The 21,813-nt window shown below is 46.2% G+C and overlaps 1 protein-coding gene across 7 annotated transcripts in view; it reads left to right on the forward strand.

Moving 5' to 3' along the window:
- The window catches only part of Nfe2l2 (NFE2 like bZIP transcription factor 2), a 34,526-nt gene extending 13,189 nt beyond the window's left edge, over positions 1-21,337 (forward strand). For 3 of the 7 annotated variants that reach the window (XM_060390429.1, XM_021658676.2, XM_021658682.2), the window contains exons 2-5: positions 17,512-17,778; positions 18,422-18,511; positions 18,982-19,170; positions 19,674-21,337. In XM_060390429.1, coding sequence (XP_060246412.1) covers positions 17,515-17,778; positions 18,422-18,511; positions 18,982-19,170; positions 19,674-20,897 — 1,767 coding nt within the window. In that variant the 5' untranslated portion in view covers positions 17,512-17,514 and the 3' untranslated portion in view covers positions 20,898-21,337. Of the gene's footprint in view, positions 1-5,540; positions 5,743-17,511; positions 17,779-18,421; positions 18,512-18,981; positions 19,171-19,673 lie in introns of all 7 variants that reach the window. The other 4 variants (XM_021658678.2, XM_021658680.2, XM_021658677.2 and 1 more) reach the window with 3 other exon arrangements.
- Positions 21,338-21,813: the final 476 nt, after the last annotated feature.

Raw genomic sequence — 21,813 nt, forward strand, 5'->3', positions numbered from 1 at the left:
TTTTGTTTTCTTGAGACAGGATCTCATGGTAGCCAAAGTTGACCCGAAGCTCATTACAGTACTCCTACTTGAGCTTCCCCAGGGCTGGGTTTGCAGGTATGAGCTCACCAGGCCTGGCAAGGCAGGGAACTTTTTTGCTGTTGTTGTTTTTAGACAGGCTTTCTCTGTGTAGCCTTGTCTGTCCTGGACTCATTTTGTAGACCAGGCTGGTCTCGAACTCACCAAGATCCTCCTGCCTCTGCATCCCGAGTGTTGTGGTTACAGGTGTGCTCCCTGCAGCAGGGAATCTTGATTCTGTGAATAATGTTGGAGCATCACAAAATTCTGTTGTTAAATCATTATAGTCTTGGTAGTGAAAACCAAGTCACCGTTTTTTATCTGCAGTAGGAAAAACGGTCAAGTTTTGAAGGTCTTATTTTTGTTGCTGGTGCTTCTCAGTGAAACAGTGAAATACACATTGAAAGCCACTCTCAAGAGGCCTGCGTTACTTTGTGGTGCTGGCTTTGGGGGAACCTGCACCAACTCACATGTACCTGAGAGTGGGCCTTCTCTAGGGACAGTGTCACCACGTGTCACTAGAAAAGCTCTACCTGGCTTGGAGCGGTTGGTTCCGACTTGCAGGGGCCTCTCCCTGGTCTGCAGAGCAGGAGGCGTGTCCAGGCGGCTTGATTCTGTCTCTTTGACCTTGACCAGTACAGTCCTCTGTCTCCAGAGATGTGGCTTAAAATGGCTTCTCCAAGTACAAACCTGGCCTTCTTCTGTCCCGGCCCTGCAGGAAGTCCAGAGTTCAAGGAGTCTGTCTTGTGTGCTTCGATTGTTCAAAGTTCGCTTGATAAGGCTGTGGCTGTAAAGTGCCGGGGTGTGAGCTACAAACGACTATAACGGAGAGGAGACTCTGGATTTCTGTCACCAGCTTCCCCTTTGCCTGGGAAGGTAGCCAATCTCTAGTGTCCCTCAGTGTCTCAGGGCCTGTGGAACCTGTGGGTACTGAACTCCTCAGGTGCTCAAGATGTAAGATGTAAGTCACCCTTAACTCTCCTACCTGACGAAGTGGAAATGCTTCACTTCACTAACAGCAGTTATGCTGTTAGGGGCAATAAGGCATATGTAGTACAGACAATTTAAAGAACTCTTTCAGCTGAGGGTTGGTAAACTGGCGGTGTGAAGCCCTGGGCTGTGGCGGGCCGACAACACTAGTGCTGGTGGTTTCCAGGACAGGTCGACATTCTGCTAGACATATTCTGCTGCTTGCTTTTAGCATAGCAGCTGGCAAGACGGCCCATCGGGTAAAGCGTTTGCTGTAAGCCTGGCGTCCTGAGTCCAGTCTCCAGAACCCATGTGAAGTTGGAGGGAGACACCTGACTCCACAGAGCTGCCCTGGCCATCCACACACATCACACAACAGTGATAAGAAGTCTGACAGCCCATGAGTTGACAAAAGCTACTGGAAGTGGTTAAGCTGCTTTCGAGGATCACACTGTTCGCATGTGACAGAACAGGGAACACAGATGTCCCTGCTGTGTCCCTGTTTCCCGGCTCCTGGTTTACTGCTTCATTTGTAGTTCATTCTGTCTTTCTCTAAGGGTGAAAGCATTTTCTTCTGTTAGCTGACAGAGAATGAGGCACTCTTCACAGAGTACTACAGAGTTGCTGCCATGGGCACTGTGTGCGCCTGTGCCCAGCTTCTCCATGGAGAGCAGGCCTGTGGTGAGTGGAGGCACCCCCTCTGCCTCCCGTATACTCCCGGCTGCGGAACATTGATGGAGGATTGTTACCTTGTTTGAAGGGCAACCCACCATCTCCTCAGAGAGCGAACTGCTTGTACCTTTTATTCTCCAGGAACAGAGACAAAAGGAGAGATAGTACACACTCAGGAGACCCGGCACATTGTCTTGACTCAAGCAGAGTGACTTACCCAGATCCCCTCCCGCTGAGGACAGTGTTTCCCAGTACGTTAGAACCCTGATACAAGGCGACCGCCCTGAGAAGATGACATTACTCTTGCTTAGTGTAAGGAGACAGAGTTTAAAAAAAAAAAAGCCATATTTGTTTCTCCTCAAGTTCTTGTGAGGTTAGAGCGAGGACAGCTGTGAGTGGCTGAGCCACTACAGTGGTGCCAGGGGGATAGCGCAGCACTTTAAAGAAAGCTAGCCTGTGGGTGCAAACTCTTTTGGGGGAAACCACTTGTGCTATGAAGAAAAGACACCAAATCGGCAATTAGTGATGGATTAATTTGTTTTTATCGCCTCCCTGGGTTGCAAGTGTTTCACTCTGGCTTTTTGGACAGACTCGCTGTAGTGGCAAAGTTAGTCTTGAATGCTCCAGAAAGGCCAGAACAGCCTCAAGCTCACAGAGTCATCTGGCCTCCGCCTCCTGAATGCGGAGCTTGCAGGCCAGCACCACACGCCCAGCATCCAGAGACAGAATTCTTCTAGTGGACATTCCAAGATACTGCTGCATTTGTTCTCTTAAAAAGCAGTGTTACGGCTGGAAGTCTAGCTTGGGAATACTAGAGTGCTTGCCTAGCGCACACCAGGCCGGAGGCTCCGTGTCTGGCAACATCCCTAAGAGATTGATTGTATCTTGAGCTGTGTGTGCTAATATCCCTAAAATATAATACTTGTCTCTTGTACTTAGTAATGTCCAAGTATTGCTATAGGGGTTGAGGGAAAACATTTTCTGTGACTGGTATTTGGTCATAAATTATGTTTGTTGCTTTGGTAATTTGAACTGTAACCTCAGACATCTCTGATTTATAATGAAAATACTGAATTCTGAGAATAAATAATGTACACCTACTCATTCCACAAATATATATGAGGTCTGCATTCAGACTTGCATGGCATGAAGGTTTGCTTCAGTCTTCGAGACAGTGCAGCAGTTGTTCTCCAAGGACACAAGTTTCTGCATTGACCTTTCTGCTTACTCTACTTACATACGCTAACCCTTTGGCTTTTGTGCTCCGTAATTACAGGGTGCGTTTTATAAGGTGATTAGTGTAATTTCATCAATGGTGTCTGTTCTCCTGGGGTGCGTGCATTCTTACGATGCTTGGTGCTTGTTTTGTAGTTGCTCAGTAACTACCCTCAGGAGCTTGGTACTCAGTATAGACAGGTCTGTTGTGTGACGGGAGCCACGGGAGCCACGACAGTACCACGTGAGAAAGTGTCACTTTCTCCTGGGGAGAAGCATTAGGATGTTATGAGGTGGTAGCGTTTTTACTATGTTTTTTTAATTTTCTAGCATGTAGATTTCACTTGTTTTCAGCTTATGGGCCCTTAGGAAAGCTAGGGGACAGCAGGTATGAGCAGGACCCCAGCATTGAAGGTGCAGGGAAGGGTAACTGGGGTTGGGGGTGGGGTAGTGGGCTCCAGTTCGCCTGTGCAATCAGACTGCATTTGGCCCATACGGCACCCGAAAGCCTTGGGAGGTTTTGGAAAGGACAGGGTTGGCTGTGGATGAGGAAGTTTAGTGAGCCAGATGGGCAGCTTGGAGGCTGGAGGAGAGTGAGGCCCTGCTGTACAGCAGGCATGAACATTGTTCTTGCAGCTGGGTTCACTCGCCACCAACCCATGGACTGAAGACCTCTGATGGTGGCTAAATTATACTTTTTCAGTTTAAACCTTTAGAACCAGACATGGCAGCACATGCCTGCATTTCTAGCGCATGGGAGGTGGAGGCAGGAAGACCAAGAATTCAAAGCTAGCCTGAGCTACACATGTTTGAATCCAGCCTGAGTTACATGAGACCCTGTCTCATCTTTCTCTGACACACACACACACACACACACACACACACACCCTAAAATACTTTTTTTGAAGGAAGTAGATTTTCTTCATTGGTCATGAAGTGAAATCGGCTGTGCTCGGCCTCGCAGGGCCCATGTTTGCAAGTTCTGGTAAGGAACTCATATGCCAGCATGCTCAATTCCCTTGATGGAAGATTGGTCTTGCTCCATTGCTTTCAGAATACCTGCTTTTCTTCTCTGAAATGGCATGGAGGGAGTGCTGCTTTGGGCCTCTCTGGGTCAGTGTATTGTCTGCTTCTCTGTAGCAGTCCTATCCTTGGCTTCGGTCACACTAATTATTAGTGTTCACCCAGGAAAAATGAAAACACAAATCCTGACTTCAGCTGCAGTGTCCTGGGCTCTTCCCAGGACACTGGTGCTGTGTGCATTAACAAACTATTTTTATTGGTCACAATCCTATTACACCCTGTGATAGAAGGAGCTCTTCATTCAGTAAAGAACTGGGGCCTAGAGAGGGGCCTTATGGATAGCTCGTTACGGTGGGTCTTGTGGTTTCTACTGTGGCTTGTGTCTGTGATGTATCAGTAAACAGCAGTGGGCTCTGGCACATGCATTCAACAGCAGTAGCTGCAGTGGTTGGGACTCTGTCTCAGGAACGTTTGAATGTGTAGCAATAGACATTTCCATTGGCCTCTTGAAAGCCAGATTGAGTCCTCCATTTGCAGCCTCCTCAGAGATCAGGCTTTGCTGCTCTGTTGTGTTCTTTGCCGTAAATGTCCTGTTTTTCTGCAGCCTTCCATGTGCACTCCCTGACCTCATTATATGGAGCCTGGTTAGAAACTGAGGTCTCCTGGGACTAAAAGCCAACCCCTGGCCAGGCCCTTCATGTATCTTAGCGCAACAAAGGCCACTCACTGCCTAGGCTCCCCTGGGCAGCCTTCCACCTTCTTGTCATTGCGTGGAAGGCCTTCCAGGCCTGACTCTTCACTTGCACAAGATTTATTACTTGGGGACACTGGCCTAGGAACCTAGGGTCCTGTCAGTGCAGCTGGATAGAGAAACTTGGCGAGTGAGGTCAATGAGTTTGGTGTCCGGCTAAATCCAAACGCAAACTGAGCCATCCCATCCCTTGTCCTCTCCTCACCCCCACCCTTCGATGAAGGCTTTAAAGTATTGTTTTGTAATAGCGCTTCTAAAATAACCTTGGCCTTTACAAAATTCAGCAGAGCAGTGAAGAAAAAGAAAACCTCCCAGGATCCTGGAAGAGACAGCACTGCTGAACAGTGTTTACATTTGCCATGTCTGTTGCCACGCAGGAGCTGGGTACCGATACAAGCTATGGCCTCATCTTGTGTTTTTCATGCAGTGGCCTCACCCGGAAGCCTAAAACATAGCTGCTTTCACAGTCACTGCCGTTTGCTGCGAGAGATGATGTGTTGATAGTGTCACTGTCACACCCTGGCCTCTCCTTTATAGTTTCAAGATGCATTTACCTACTTTTTGACACAAAAGATCATGCTGTGAAGACTGGTGTCATCTTGGCTTTCTGTTGTGTTAGACCCCCACGGTTTACAGCAAAGGTTGCCCAAGTCTTCCAGGGTAGAGTGTGCTGTCCAGTGTCTGAGCAGCCTCCCCAAAGAAAGGGGCTGCTGAGGAGTTGGAGCCTGTGTTCTAGAGTGAGTGAGAGCTCACGTGCTGGTCACCGTGCCTGCTCTGGAGCTCACTCTCAGTGTGCTAGGTGGTCGCTGGCAAAAGTGCTAAAGCTCTTCGTGCTTTCGTTTTCTCACTCCAGAATGATGGTGACATACTGGCCACTTGATGGATTGCTGTGCATTCAGAGAAGGCGGTACAAGTTTTGGAACAAGTTTTTTGAGCACGTAGGAAGTATGGTGCCCATTGCGCTGTAATGCCTGCTTCATGTGGACTCACACTGTCCACACCGGAACCTTCCCTTCTCACGGCCCAGTGTTGACCAGTGTCTCACACACTATATGGTAGATTTTTAATTTACTTTTTATAGGTGTTTTACCTTTATGCATGTCTGTGTACCCCATGTGTACCTGATGCCTTCAGCGTCCAGAAGAGAGAGAGCATCAGATTCCCTGGGAGTGGAGTTACAGATGGTTGTGAAGTGCCGTGTGGGTTCAGGAACAGACCCCAGCGTGTCTTAACAGCAGCGAGTGCTCGAGCGACTGGCTTAGCCGGCTCTCACGTCCTAATAGTCCTTCTGAGTAGACCTGACCTGCTTTGTGGCAGTCGGCAGCAGCCGTGAGTACTGTATGCATTTCAGATGTGTATGTATGAAACGAGGTGAAATACAGTTTCCAAGCTCAGGGCTAATTTCTTTGGAATGGAGAGCCCCTCGTTTCTGTCTGTCCCTCATGTGGTCTGTATAGCAAGCATGGTAATCATCTCGTGTAAATTATGCCACTACTGCACAATAACCTGTTGAGTTAGTCGTTAGGAATCCTGCAATTCACACTCACCAAGCTGGCTCACCGATACCTGGAGTACCCGGGACGGCTGATGTCCACAGCTGCAGCCCGGGCGAGTCGTTAGCCTCACGGAAGCCTCTGCCTAGCTGGAGCACCCCCGAGGAGTGCGGGCCGTAGTGCAGGCGCTGCAGAGCTGTGCTGCCACCGCAGCAGTCACTGGCCACTTGGCAGTCTTGAGATGCGATACATGAAGCTGAGAAGCTCGAGTTGTAATTTTAGTGAACTGGACATTTACAAAGAGCAGAAACCACTTTTCTATCTCATGCCGTAGGCAGTCCCTGACACAGCTCAGGAGTGGGCTTGTGGCATTCCTTTGTGGACTTCATGTCCTGCTGTCTCATTGGGCAGGATTATTGTCCTGTGCTTCAGTGTGTTTGTCACTTTAACAGCACAGCAAGTTTTGTTACCATGTTAAAATACCGTTTGAGCAAATTGGATTAAATACATTGTTCAAGTTGAAGTCACTGTGTTTTTGTGATCGTGTCTGAGCTGCACACAATATCATTACATATGTCATTCACATTACACTTTAGAGTTGCCTTAGAACATCCTATAAGCTAAAATTAGCATATATTTTTACGTAAAAAGTTAATTTTCAGTTGTATTTTGGACATCATAAAATCAAGCACTTAGAAGAAGGCATTTTAGATATCTTGCAGTCTAACTCTGCCCTCCTGCAGGTGCTGAAAGCAAGGCTCAATATTTCTATAAATTGGTGGCACCCAGTCTCAGGTAGGGCCTAGCACCTGGTCATCTTCACAGTGACAACACAGTAGACCACAGCTTCATCTCCTTCCTGTTAACAAACAGAAGACAGGTCCTTAGAAAAAGGCAGGATTGCAGGTAGAGAGGCCCGTGGCTGTTGTCCCCCACCAGTGAAAGGATACTGCTCAATAGGTGTTCACCGTGTGTGTTATTTTGGGGCAGTGTAGTAACACTTTAATGAACAATAAAAGTGTGCACATCCATGTTGGAAAAACTCTAGATTGGTTTTCCTATTTTTAACATAAGTCTTTTCCTCCCAAAGCCAGAGGTGTTTAGTTTTTGAGACAGGGTTTCTCTGTGTAGCCTTGGTTGTCCTGGAACTCACTCTGTAGACCAGGCTGGCCTTGAACTCAGAGATCCACCTTTACTTCCTGAGTGCTAGAGTTAAAGGCTTTGGTAGCTGGGGGATGAGACATCTTGCCTGACTCGGAGCCATAGATTTCTTTTCACCACATCCATAACTTTCATTTTTAAGGGAAAGACAAAGAATCTGACTTCATGTGTTCGGAGTTGTCAGATCGCTTAAAATTTAGTCCATTTTCATGGTATCATTTGTAAAACTGTCTTGAAGAGGCCATCTACAGCTACGTTGAGCAAACCAGAGTGCTACTTACTTTTTGAGGAGAGAGAGAGAAGAGAAAGGATGTTCTGATTCTCCAGCTCCGGCTTGTATTCTGTGACCGGAGCCCTTAGGTGTGGAGATGGTGGCTCCAACTGCAGACAGCCCATGTGCATTCAGTCTTTACTCCCCCCAGGATCTTTTTCTCTCCCTGACCTTCACACAGAGAGGCATAGGGATTACATGGCATAAAGATGCAAGTGAATGTTTTGTGACCTTCAGACACCTGAATGTCAGGGCTAGTACCCAATGGCTTTTTAGCCTGATCCCCAGTCTTGGGAAGCTATGGGCTGAGCAGTCAGCTTTTCGGGGGTATGTGACCCGCATTGTTCAATTTGGGCCTTTTTGAGTCTTTTGGTTACTCTAGAGAGAGGCCAGACTGGGGACTGGGAGGCTCTTCTGAATTAGGCATGCTATTCAGAACTGCTGCTGGAGAAGGCTTCCGGAAGGAAAGGTGCAGAGTCCCTGGAGGCACTATCTGGTCAGATGTCAGCTGCGTTTCTGATAATAGGATTTCACAGGCTGTTAGTAGAGCTTTGCAGAGAAAACCCCACACAGCAGGTTTTTGCTGTCTAGCCCAGGCTAGGACTTCACTCTCATCTTTATATACCACAGCCTCTGCTTTTTGTCCCTGTGGATGTGCAGACAGTGAGAGCAAGAGGATCTTGGCTCAAGCATGGCTGGGCATGGCTTCCTTGAAAAAGTGCTGCTAATGCTTCTAAAGGAGGAGTTTATTCTCTTCTGTAGTCCCACTATCATTGTTAAAAGTAAGAAAGACTTTATTTCAGATTACAGGGGGCCCCGTACAAATTGTGTGAGCATGTGTTTATCTACAGATAAAGATATTGAGGATCTTGTCCATGCTAAGCCAGTGCTCTGCCATTGGATCACACCACCCAAGCCCCAGTGTTTGTTTATTGAGTGGGTACCACATTCTTACATCTTGTGATGTAAGATACAGAGTTGATGAGTTAGGAAAGGTGGGGAATTGACACTCCCACTGGTGGGAGTGCAAAAGGCACAACTTCTTTGGAGGGCTACTTGGCAGTGTTTATCTCAATTAAAATATGCCAGGTAAGTGTAAAGACATGTGCCTGCAGACCAGTACTTACAGTGTCTTGGGAGGTCAAGGTCATCCTCAGCTACATAGTAAGGTTGAGGCTATCCTGGGCTATATTATATAAGACTTTAGAAGGAGGTAGAGAAGGAGGAAGCAACAGTAGCCTGTCAAGGTGGCGCACGCCTATGATCCAAGCACTCAGGAAGGCAGGTGCAAGCAGATCTTTGAGTTCAAGACCAGCCTGGTCTGCAAAGGGATTCCAGAACAGCCAAGGCTACACAAAAACCCGTGTCTGGAAAAAAGAGAGAGACTGAAACTAAAATATTTTAATTTCAGAGACCAAAACCTTAAAAGAATTCAGTGTCATCAGACCGTTGTTAGAAACCCCCTTGGTAAGACATGTAAACAGTGTAGAACAGATGCTGACTCGATGAGATTTATTTCAATACAAAACTCTTCCTTAGGCAGCCCAGATGCTCAAGTCCTGATCTGAGCCCCCTCTGTTAGGTAGGCAACCAGAAGGCAGACTCCCAAGTCTTAGTTTTCCTCTAGACTTTTATATGTGTGTGTGCACGTGTGTATATATGAATGTATATGCATTTTCCCCAGAAGCCAGAAGGAGGTATTGGATTCCCTAGAGCTGGAGTTACAGGCATTTGTGAGCCTGTAACTCCAGTACCTGCTGTGGGTACTGAGAACTGAACCTGGGTCTCTGGAAAAGCAGTGAGTGCTCTTAACCACTGAGCCATTTCTCCATGCCACATTTTTGCCTGTTTTCATATGAATAACAAGTTGCCAACATGCTTGAGCATCTGGAAAATACACTCCCCTCTCTCCCTCAGAATCAGAAGTTCATGGCTGGAGTCCTAACTCTGTTGGTTGCTGAACATGTGATTCGAGAGACATAGGTCCTCCCCTAAAGCTTCAATGAGCTCATTAAGACATGAGGGTGACAGTGTCTGGACTTTCCCCCTCATACAGAAGCCCTCCTGTAAACATCGTAGGGGCTGGAAAGGAGGTTAACAGTGATTGCCACACAGCTCTAAGGACCAGAGTTTGGAATCCAGCACTCAGAGAACAACCTGACAAAGTCCAGAGAATCACCCCAGGGTCTTAGATCAGCAGAGCTTGCTGCCTACTAACCTGGCCAAAAGACATGAACTCCAGATCCAGGGAGGGACCTTCTTCAAAGTGGTAGACCAAATGATGAAGACATTGTCCTCTGACCTCCCTTTGCATGTATTGACATATGCACCCACACACAAAAACACATGGAAAAAAATTTTAAGCACAAAAACATGCCAGGTGTGATGCCTCACACCTTTAATCCCAGCACTTGGGAGGCAGCTGAAGGTGGATCCCTGGGTCTGAGGCCAGCCTGCTCTGCTGAGTTCTAGCACAGCTAGAGAAACCTTGTCTTGGAAAAAAAAAAAAAACAACAAACAAAAAACACCCCAGCAGATAGACAGCTCATTGAGAAGGGCTAGTGAAGCAGTGGTGCGTCCTTCTTTTCTGCCAGCTTGGTAAAGACGATAGAAATAGACAGGTGGACTAGAGGTGGTTTCAGAATTCTTGCCCTCTGCCCCTGGCAGGTTATCTCAGCTCCTTGCAGGAGTAGAGGTCCTGTGTGGGTGTTGGAGACAGCCCATTCAGTGGCGGCATTCTGCGACTGTGTGGCGTAAACAGTGCCTCCCATGTGACCTGAGTCACGAGTACCAAAAAGTCCAGATGCAAGGAGGAAGTCTCCGGGGATGAGAATTTTTCATGAGCTAGAGAATTGAAGCCTCTTTTTTGGGGAGTCTGGGGATGTACACAGTTGAGAACAAGGAAAATACAGCCACTGTCAAGTGGGAAAGTTGGAGCTGTGTTGACTTTTGTGTGCATTCACTGCTGTGAATAGTGTTTTGTTTTGTTTTTGAGACAGCGGTGCTCTTGCCTAGGCTCATCTCGAACTCATGACCATCCTTGCTCCAGCCTCCTGAGTTACAGGGGTGTGCGACCATGCCAGAAATGCAGGCTTCACCTGTGTGTATGTCCAGTGTTGAGGGCCATACCCGCTCTCATTGGTGGCACTTCTCTGTGCTGCTCATCCCTTCTCATAACTGGGCCACAGACTGCTTCTTTACTTTTGCATTCCTAGCACCCAGCGCTGTCCCTGACCCCTTAGATGTCACCTGTATGTGGGTATTATTCAGTGGGTAGCTAAACTAAGGTCCACTTGGGTTAGATTGCACACTAATCCTGTTGGTCTTCACCACCATCTTTATAAACACCACTTTAGACGAGAGTTAGCCAGTAGTGCGTGTTACCTCAAGAAATATTGCTTGCTCTTGTCTTGAACAGAAAATGCAGGAAAATTAGACTAAGGTTAGCGTGCCCTTATAGAGACAAATTTGTGAGGTTTTCCTTATATTTTACAGAGTCAAAAAAAAAAAAGCCAGGCGCTGTGGTTTGTAATCCCAGCCAGCATTCAGGGAGGCAGAGACAGGGTGGATCACTGTGAGTTCAGGGCCAGCCTGCTCTACAGAGTGAGTCCATGACAGCAAAGCTACATAGAGAAACCCTGTCTGAAGAAACAAAACAAAATTTGTAGTTGTTGAGAGTGGGTGTGGGGAGTTTGCACACCTTTAATCCCAGCACTTGGGAGGCACAGGCAGGTGGATCTCCAAGTTCAAGGGTAGCCAGGACTACACAAAAATTTTGTCTGGGGTTAGGGATCATACTTATATAAGTTCCCAGTTTCAAAAAGTTAGCAGACCCTTTGCAGAGTACCCTAAAAGTACTCCCAGTTCATTTGAAAAAAAGCTTTTGGAGTTCTGTGTGGTCTGAATGTAATTCAGCACATTGTATTCATATCTCATGTCCCTCAGCGTTGCTGGCATCTACGCGGCCATGTCTGCAGCAGTGCTCATGTGTCCCTTAAGCCGAGGTGGATGAGGTGGACGAGGTGGGCGGTCTTGATTATTTCTATTTTTAGCTAATTGGTAAGTAATTAGGTCTGGAAATGATTAAACTAGATAATCTGGTGTGGGGACCCTAAAAGAACACAAAGGAACCTGAAGCAGTAGGTGCATCGGAGCTTTCTGTGGAGAGCCTCTGTGATTTGAGGCCTCCCCCTTGAGCTGACCCTGTCACAGAAGTCAAGGGTGGAGACTGCAAGGCACTGAGCTGCCTGTCTTCTCTACTGAGTTTGTTTCCACTGAGGTGAAGGAGGTTAACAGGGAACCAGCGTTTTTGAGGGTGCTTGTGGTAGTGACATGTGCATGTCAGTCTAACGGTAACTGAAGAACATTCATCAAAGGCTTCCTCTGGGCTGCTCGCTCACTCAGGATGCAGACAATTAGACAAGCACATCCCAGAGGTCACTTGTTACCTCGAGCTGTTCTGACAGAGGAGGGCTGCCCTCTGTCACCCCTACAAAGCCCTAGCCCTGCCTTGTTCAAGCACAACCAGACTAATTATTGAAAACCTACTGTGAAACTTGCCCTGGAGGAGTCAGAGTGCGTGGGGTCTGCTGCAGGCCCGCTGTTTGGAAAGTAGCTAAAGGTCTTGTGCTTTCATTTTGATCACGTTGCAAGCATGCCTGCAGAGAAAGTCTCGGTTCTGACTGCCTTCACTTTCCAGTTTTGCGCTGTCTTGCATCATGCGTCGCAGGTTACGGACAGCCTAATGGGTGAGAGTTCCAGTAAGCTGGCCGGATCAGATTCCTTGGGCTGAGTGAGTCATTGCTAAGAACCTTGCATGGGAACAGGAAGCAGCCCGTGAACGGTGCTGGGCTTGGGAGCCTGCCGGTTGGGGAGCAGACCACTCGGTAGCCTGGATGAGCGGCCACAGCCTAAGGATGGCACATTCCGATCCCGGCTTTGACTTCCGAGTTACTCATTCCTGCTGTGAATTTGGGAATTTTTAGGTGGTGAAAATCTCTAGTTGCTGACTGTTCAGGCAGGGTTTGTGTAGGAGGAAAACTTGGGTCAGTGTCGAGTGTTAGAAGCCCACCAGGTGTAAATGAGTTATTCTTTCCAGTGTACCGCCTCTGGGATTTTTGTTGAAAAACAGGTGGCATTGTATTGTCACCAGGTAATGCAGCATGGGCCAGGGGCTTTAGAGAAGTAAATGCATAAATATTTAGAAGTGCAACAGTCAGAAGTAAGACAGATTTTTTTTTAAAGACATGTCTGCTTGGAGTCATTTTACTTTATTTATTAAGCATTCTGACCACAGAGTAGAACCTTGTGAGGGCTAATTGTGCTGTTGTTTACCCAGTTCTTAAGTTTCAGGCATGCCCCACATTGCATTTATAGTTTGTGCTAGCTCTCATGAGTCATGTTTGCTATCTGGTTTTATTCAGAAGTATTTGAGAATTGTCTTGGGGGGGTTACTAAACAGATTTATCTTCTGGGTAAATGTATTCACCTGGACGTGAGCTGGGTTATGTGAGAGGTGACAGTGCTTCCCACTTGAGAATTGTAGTAACTAATATTTGGATGATAAAGAGAACACAGGGAAGCACTCCAATGACTTTTGGAATGTGTGTTTTTCGGGGTGTGAATGCACCTGTGTGTAAGCCCAGCATTTGGGAGATTGAGTCAAGAGGATGATGAGTTTGAGGTCAGCCTGGTCTCCACGGTGAGATCCTGTCTCTGTGAAGGGGAGGGGATCAAAGATCAGTTTTCATTCTGTGCTAAAGGACAAGCACAATACTGTTTCTAACAGTGTCTTGAGATGCTGCTTTGCAGTGGTGGAGATGGCATAGTGGATAAAGGCGCCTGCTCCCACCTCATGGCCATTGTTCAGCCCACGTGGCAGAGAAACAACTCCCGGAAGCTGGCCTCTGACTTCCATTCCTACTCTGTGCTTCCCACCCCCTGACACAATAAAAGAAATAAAAATTTTAAGATCTAGCTTTAATAATATACCAAGGGCTAGTTTTACTGAAAAGCTTTAATTTAGAATGGGAATCATATCTTTGCTTCATTTTCCCCCTCTTTTTTAAGATCATCTTAGCGTTTGTTCAAAGAACTAAAATAGGCTTGAAACACAGTATGGCTTCAGTGTTGAAGGTCTCTGTTTACCTTGTGCAGAGATGTTTATTTCAAAATGGCATGAATTTGTTGTCCAGCTCTAGCATTCCATGAAGCCTGTGGTGGATTTACCCAGACAGCAAGTGATGATTACACATTCCCAATGTAACTTTTTGTTAGACCAGATGGCGATTTAACATACATTGTCCAAACATTTTGTTTCCCTCTCGTGTGAGCTAAGTTTGTAGTGGGATTTGGAACATACTCAGAATGCAATGAAGAGCACACACTTGCGACTGTAAGTGGCAGGCAGCATTTGCCTGTGTCACAGGCTCACCCCGGCCCTTGTGTTATGCTGGGGCAGTGTTTTCTAGTCTGAGAAAATGTGTGTTGGAAGGCTATGCTAACTGTTCCCTCCCCAGACTTCCCACCTGGGGACCCACAGGGCTGGGGGTCTGGCAGCCAGCTTGCTCATCAAAATCTTGGCTCTGAGCAGTTTTGGTTCTCCTTGGGCACTTCCCTTCCCTGCTGTCTGCTGTCGTGTTCTGGCTTGTGGCAGGCTCCGCCCTAGTATTTCCTCTGAGGTGATATGCAGGCCTGACAGTGCAGAGGCTCAGGGATGGTGTTTGTGGTGGAGGTCATGCGCCAGTCACAGGGCTCCTTTCAGGAAGTGCTCCGTGCTTAGGTCATGGCAGAAAAGAGCTGTGGGCCTCTGGGCCGAGCTTTAGCTTTACAGACTTCTGCGTAATGCTTTTTCCCAGTGTAACACTGCGAATGTTTCACAGGTCATGGTTGCACACATGTGTTATTCCAGCTTCGGAAAGCTGAGGCAGGAGGATTGTTGTGCGCCTGAGGCTATCTTGGGCTGCAGTGTGAAATCCTGTCTTAAGAGGGAAAAAATACTAAATTTCAGACATTTTCTTTCTGGAACTTGTGTGGAAGTTAAAAACAGCAAAGCATGTTAGACACTGTTGCTGCCTTCTGCTCAGAGTATGTACATTCAGGCCTGTGACCCCAGCTCTGAACACGGCCAGTCTGTTCACGCTAAGCAGGGTCAGCCCTGGCCTTTACTCTGGAAGGAGAATGTATGGTGTGTGGGAAACCAAAGGATAAAAGTTTCTCAAAATTCAGCCTGCTTTTACTCTTTAAAGCTTATTGTTAATTCTGTTTGTGCATGTGTGTTAAACTCGGGGTGTCAGATCCCCAAGAGCTGCAGTGACAGGCAGGTGTGAGCAACCTCATGTGGGTTCTGGAACCTCACTTTGGTTCTTTGCGCAGTACATGATAAACTGCTGAACCCTCTCCCCAGCTAGGTTTAAAAAGCAGTTTTCCTATTCCCCCTTCCCCTCCCCCTTCCCTTCCCCTTTCCCCGGCCATTCATTGCTACAGAATGAATCTGAGGCCAGCCTGGGCTACATGTGACTGTCTGAAAAGCAAAGAACAACAAAGACCAGTTAGGTGTAAACCCCTCTCTGTGCCCTTCCTGCTGGAAATGGGTGCTCCGCTGTGGGAGCTGCTGTTTCCAGGTGGGCCTTCCTGCTTCTTGAGGACCCTCCCGGGTTTTCTTTTCTACTCACGTTTTGGGAAATTTTAAAACAAAGGCACACCAAGTTGGTTTGGGATGTGCACTGAGGTAGAGTCATCATACCTGTTGGTGGTGACTGCCGTGCCCATGATGACGGTAAAGTACATGGAGGTACTCACTGCTCTCAGCAGTTCAGCTGCCACCAAAATGATACGTTTTAATTTGTTTCAACTCCTGTAAAAAACAAGGACAACAGCACTACGTGTGGACATGTCTCAAGGAAGGACGTGGCAGCTCCATCGCCGAACCATCCATGATTTTGGAATTCTCAGTTAGTCCCATGTTATGCCCCAGTTCCACTGTTATCTGTTGGCCTAGAGTTTGGACTTGCTTACAGCACATCTCCATCACTGTCAACACTTATCATACTTGCTTATTTTATATTTATGAAGACATTTGTCTCATTTGGCAACCATCTGCATGCTGGGGTAAGAAAGAACAGTTAACACCCTCTGAAGTTTGAAGCATTATCATTTACTGGAAACAAAAAATAAATTGTGGTAAAGTCAACTCTTGGCATGGCTGATACTGGTAGTTTGAGAGTAAGTTCCATTAGAAATTGTCCCCCAGTCCTTAAGGGCTGGGTCCTAGGGATGCTCAGGAAGTCAGACGTGTAAGCAGGTGGTCCAACAGAAATTATTTCAGTCCTTGTTTGTACAGAATCATAACTGGGGGTTAGGTGTTGGTATTTCTGGTACTGGAGCCAGAAGGGTTAGTTGTTCAAGGTCCGCTGGGCTATATGAGCCCCCGTTTCAAAAAACAAAAACCTGCCCTGGTGGGGGTGGTGCATCCCTTTAATCCCAGCACTCGGGCAGCTGACTCGGGGTCATCCCTGTGAGCTTGAGGACAGCCAGGGCTACACAGAGAAACTCTGTCTCAAAACAAACTGAATATTCGCTTTTGATTCTGGGGTATCTTTTTGTTTGTTTCCTGTGTAACTCTAGCTGTCCTGGAACTTGCTCTGTAGATCAGGCTGCCCTCAAACTCAGAGACCCCATCTGCCTCTGGGCAGGCCTGGGCATGCTGGAAGAAGGATCCCTAAGTCAGGGGTGGGCATGGGGGAGTCCCCACCACATTTTCTACATTTGATACATGTGGTAAAGTGGTGGAGGAAGCTGTACTTGTCTTACACACTGAAACTAGAGTTCAGGGAAGATGTTTGTACATTCTTTTTAAAAAAGATTTTATGAGCATTTTGCCGATGTGTATGTAACCATATCACACACATTTCAAGTTCCCACAGAGGCCAGGGAGGGTGTCACATTCCCTGAACTGGAGTTACAGACAGTTGGGGGGCCACCATGTGGGTGCCGGGACTCCAACCAACATGGGTCCTCTGGAAGAGCAGCAGGTGCTCCTAACCAACAAGCCTGTGTCTATCCTCAGTTTATTGCTTTCTATATAAGGGATCTATTAAATAGAAATGGACTTAAACTTTCTACCTTTTCAGACTTTTCCAAAAACTATAATTTAGTTGTATCAGAAGAATTGCTTTGGGGCTGGAGAGACTGCTCCAGTGGCAAGCCTGGTGACACATGCCTTAACCCCAGCACTTGGCAGGTAGAGTAGGACTGTCTGGGCTTACAGAGTGAGGCATTCTCTCAGAATAGTAATGCTAATAAAATGAAACCTTGGCCTGTCTTTGTAAGGTTCCCATGTCTTAAATATGATTACCTTAGTCTTTCTGGGACAGTGATTGTCCTTTAGGAACATTTCCAGGGTCTGAGGTCCAGCTCAGTGCTTAGCAGACACTACCTTTAAGCCTTGACGGGAGTAGGCTTCACTTCTGCTTGTGTCTTAAAGACTAACGCTCAGTAGCAAATCTGTTTCACTCTGTAAGTGGGGTATTTGCCGAACACGTCGAAGCCAAATCTTTTCCCCAGACGTTAGTGGCTCGGTGTATTTACGATAGTTTCTGTTCTGAAGAGGTGTAGGATTCAGTTTAAAGCACACTAATGAGAAATATGCATAAGTTTTGTCTATTACTGCTGTTACTCGGTCATTAATGACCCAATTGTGATTAGAATGGGTGCTGTAGACAGGTGCTATTGCTTTTAGTGAGCAGATGGAGTGAATGGAATTGAGTGTCATTGTAGATTGCTAGTCTGTATTCTCGCTCAGAGTTTGTGCTCTTCCCCATCAGCGGTGGCGTGTGAATTAACAACCGTGTGGACCATCTAAACCATGGCTTCTCCATCATTTTCTGTTTTAAACGTAGGACATGGATTTGATTGACATCCTCTGGAGGCAAGACATCGACCTTGGGGTAAGTCGAGAAGTGTTTGACTTCAGTCAACGGCAGAAGGACTATGAACTGGAAAAACAGAAAAAACTTGAAAAGGAGAGACAAGAGCAACTCCAGAAGGAACAGGAGAAGGCCTTCTTCGCTCAGTTACAGCTGGATGAGGAGACAGGAGAATTCCTCCCAATTCAGTCAGCCCAACACATCCAGACAGACACCAGTGCATCTGCCAGCTACTCCCAGGTGCGCTTGCTTCTGGGCAAAGACTGGCGGGATCTGAGGCAAATGGACAGAGAAAGCGGACACCTGTATTTGACTTGTTGCTCTGCCATTTACTGTGTCTTTTGTGACCAAGTCAAGCTCCTAGCTTAGCTTCAGTACCTGAGTGAGTTCAGTACCTGAGCTCCTGGGATGAGCAGGGCACAGCCCACAGGGAGCACTCTGTGAGTTACGGGCCCCCTATCGGGAGCAGACAGCGGCAGTAATGCAGTTGGCACTAACAGGAGCGGGCTGCTCACAGTGCTGTGCAGGCACGGCCCTCACTGAGTGAGCACTGATGTAACCTGTGTTAAGATGACTCCCATGTTATATGGTGATGAGCAACTAAACCAAAGCTTAAAAGTGCTAAATAATTTTCCCAGATCACTCAGAAAAGTAGGGGAGGTTATTGCCTAGCACAAGGCCCTGGGTTCAGCCCCCACCCCAGCACTGTTTATTTAAAGGCGGAGGGGCTACTATCTGAACCCAGTTGATCTTGTTTGAATCTGTGCAAGAAACTGAATTTCGAAATGAGATCTTTGGTGATTGTATGAACAATTGTTAGTGCTAGTCATGACTTTTGGGCCTAGAACATTAATCCATGATTTTCCTTTCCCTCTTATTCCAGGTTGCCCACATTCCCAAACCAGATGCCTTGTACTTTGAAGACTGCATGCAGCTTTTGGCAGAGACATTCCCATTTGTAGATGACCATGAGGTATAAAATTGTTTGCTTAACAGCAAAATTCCCTTATCTGGTATTAGTCCCTTTAATGTGTCTCTAACAGAATAAAAGAAAATTATAGAAGGAAAAATTTGATCACACAAGTCCATTTTACTGTAGAGCTAAAACATGGATCAGAATAATTTCCATGGAAATGGATATAGGTATATAAAATACTTTGGTCAGAAAAGAGCAGCTATCAACCAGAACTTTGATTAACAATCTTAATCTGTTGTTTGAAGAACACCGCTAGATACTATAGATACAAATGAAGTCCTAATGAAGTCCATTTTGAAGTCTATCCTTAAAAACATGGATGAAGTAGCCTAGTAAGTTGTAAATGTGAGGTCATTTGGGAAGGAAGAAATGTCTCATTTTATAGAAGCTACTGTCAGTAATGAGAGAGCTGCTGCTGTCTGTGGCTGCCTTGGCTTTCACTCATGGAAGTGCCTTGTCAATCTTAGGTTTCTTCACCTACATTTCAGTCGCTTGCCCTGGATATTCCCAGCCACGTTGAAAACCCAGTCTTCAGTGCCCCTGGCCAGCAGGCTCAGTCACTTGCTAGCTCTCTGGAGGCAGTGGCTGATTTAAGCAGCGTAGAGCAAGACATGGAGCAGGTGTGGCAGGAGCTGCTGTCCATTCCCGAGCTACAGGTGAGAGAGCCCGAGCGCCGCCTCTGCGGCCTTCAAATTAGTCACCCTGGTTATTTATTATTTACATGCCACCTACTTACAGGAAGAAATTGATGGTTTGTTTAAATTACGCATGAGAGGAGCCAGGCGCAATGGCGCATGCTTGTATCCCAGCACTCAGGGAAGGCAGAGGCAGGCAGATCTCTGTGAGCTTGAGGCCAGCCTGTTTACCAGGACAGCCAAGGCCACGTGGAAAAACCCTGTCTCAAAAACAAACAAAAACCATTCATGAGAGCTTCCTAGGCTTTCTTTAACACATACAGTTTTTAGTTAATCAGGCTGTATATTTTTAGAATAAATTTGTTCTAAGCCTGAATGCTAATTTAGAGCTCTGACAGTCATACCATCATCAACTGAAAATGGAGTTATCAGAATTATTGAAAAGAACACCTTGGAAGTGGGGGTAGGGAATTGATCTAAAAAATGCTTAGCCTCTATTCATACAGTATGAACTTCTTTTCTAGTGTCTTAATACTGAAAACAAGCAGCTGGTTGAGACTACCACTGTTCCCAGCACAGAAGCCAAACTGACAGAAATTGACAGCAATTACCATTATTACTCGTCCATCCCCTCACTGGAGAAAGAAGTAGGCAGCTGCAGTCCGCATGTTCTTCATGGTTTCGAGGATTCGTTCAGCAGCATCCTCTCTACGGATGATGCCTGCCAGCTGAACTCCTTAGACTCAGATTCCACATTAAACACAGATTTTGGTGATGAATTTTATTCTGCTTTCATAGCAGAGCCCAGTGGCAGTAGCAGCATGCCTTCCTCTGCTGCCATCAGCCAGTCCCTCTCTGAACTTCTGGCTGGGCCTATTGAGGGCTGTGATCTGTCACTTTGTAAAGCTTTCAACCAGAAGCACCCTGACAGCACAGCAGAGTTCAATGACTCGGATTCTGGCATCTCACTGAACACTAGTCCCAGCAGGGCATCCCCAGAGCACTCTGTGGAGTCTTCCATTTACGGAGACCCACCGCCTGGGTTCAGTGACTCTGAGATGGAAGAGCTAGACAGTGCCCCTGGAAGTGTCAAACAGAATGGTCCGAAAGCACAGCCCACACAGTCTTCTGGGGATACAGTGCAACCTCTGTCACCAGCTCAAGGGCACAACATTTCTGTGCATGATGCCCAGTGTGAAAACACAACCAAAAAAGAAATGCCTGTCAGTCCTGGTCATCAAAAAATCCCCTTCACGAAAGACAAACATTCAAGCCGCTTAGAGGCTCATCTCACAAGAGATGAGCTTAGGGCAAAAGCTCTCCATATTCCATTCCCTGTGGAAAAAATCATTAACCTCCCTGTTGACGACTTCAATGAAATGATGTCCAAGGAGCAATTCAACGAAGCTCAACTTGCATTAATCCGAGATATACGCAGGCGAGGGAAGAATAAAGTCGCCGCTCAGAACTGCAGAAAGAGGAAACTGGAGAACATAGTAGAACTGGAGCAAGACTTAGGCCACTTAAAAGATGAGCGAGAAAAACTACTCAGAGAAAAGGGAGAGAACGACAGAAACCTCCATCTACTGAAGAGGCAGCTCAGCACCTTGTATCTTGAAGTCTTCAGTATGTTACGTGATGAGGATGGGAAGCCTTACTCTCCCAGTGAATACTCCCTGCAGCAAACCAGAGATGGCAATGTATTCCTTGTTCCCAAAAGCAAGAAGCCAGATACTAAGAAAAACTAGGTTCAGGAAGATGGAGCCTTTTCTGATCTAGTGTTTGTTTTGTACTGCTAAAATTTCCTACTGTGATGTGAGATGCAGAAACACACTTTATAAGTAACTGTGCAGAATTACAGCCAAAGCTAGTGTAGAGATAATATGAAACTTTACAAAGCATTAAAGTCTCAATGTTGAATCTGTTTCATTTTAACCCAAGTTAATTTCTTAGGGCACTATTTGGGCTAGTTTCTGTGTAAGTGTAAATACTACAAAACTTATTTATACTGTTCTTATTTGTTACATTCATAGATTTATATGACATCTGGCTAAAAGCAAATTATTGAGAACTAACCAAACCACTATACTTTTTTATATACTGTATGAACAAGAAATGGCATTTTTATATTGTTTAGCTCATAAAAATTAAAGGAGCTGGCACTAATAAAGGAATATCATGACTTAAATTACTTTGGATTATTTGAGTTTATTTACAACAGTATTGTCCACTGGCCAATCACCCATTTAACACATTTGACTATTTTATACTTTCAGAATGGTTTTGGAAATTCAGAAGCATTTTATAGTTATGTATGATTTTACCTGACTTTTATTCCCAGCATTCAGGAGGCAAAGGCAGGCAGATCTCTGCGCTCCAGGAGAGCCAGGGCTACATAGTGAGAGCCTGTCTCAAAAAAGACAAAAATAAGACTTTTTTTTTTATACCAAATGTGGTTTACTGGGATTGTCATACCAAGGAATTGTACGTGTTTGCAGTGAGAGTGTTTATTCAAAACAATGGTATGCTGCTTTGCAGTACTCTAGCACAAAGAACAAAAATATTATTATCCCTGTGTTCTTAGAAATGGCACTCTAAGGAAGCATATTAAGTTAAGAAAAAAGATTGAGAGAGCCTGTTTAAAAATAAACTGTTCCCTAGTAA

This window comes from Meriones unguiculatus, chromosome 8 (genome assembly GCF_030254825.1).
Source record: "Meriones unguiculatus strain TT.TT164.6M chromosome 8, Bangor_MerUng_6.1, whole genome shotgun sequence".
In the NCBI taxonomy this organism is placed as follows: Eukaryota; Metazoa; Chordata; class Mammalia; order Rodentia; family Muridae; genus Meriones; species Meriones unguiculatus.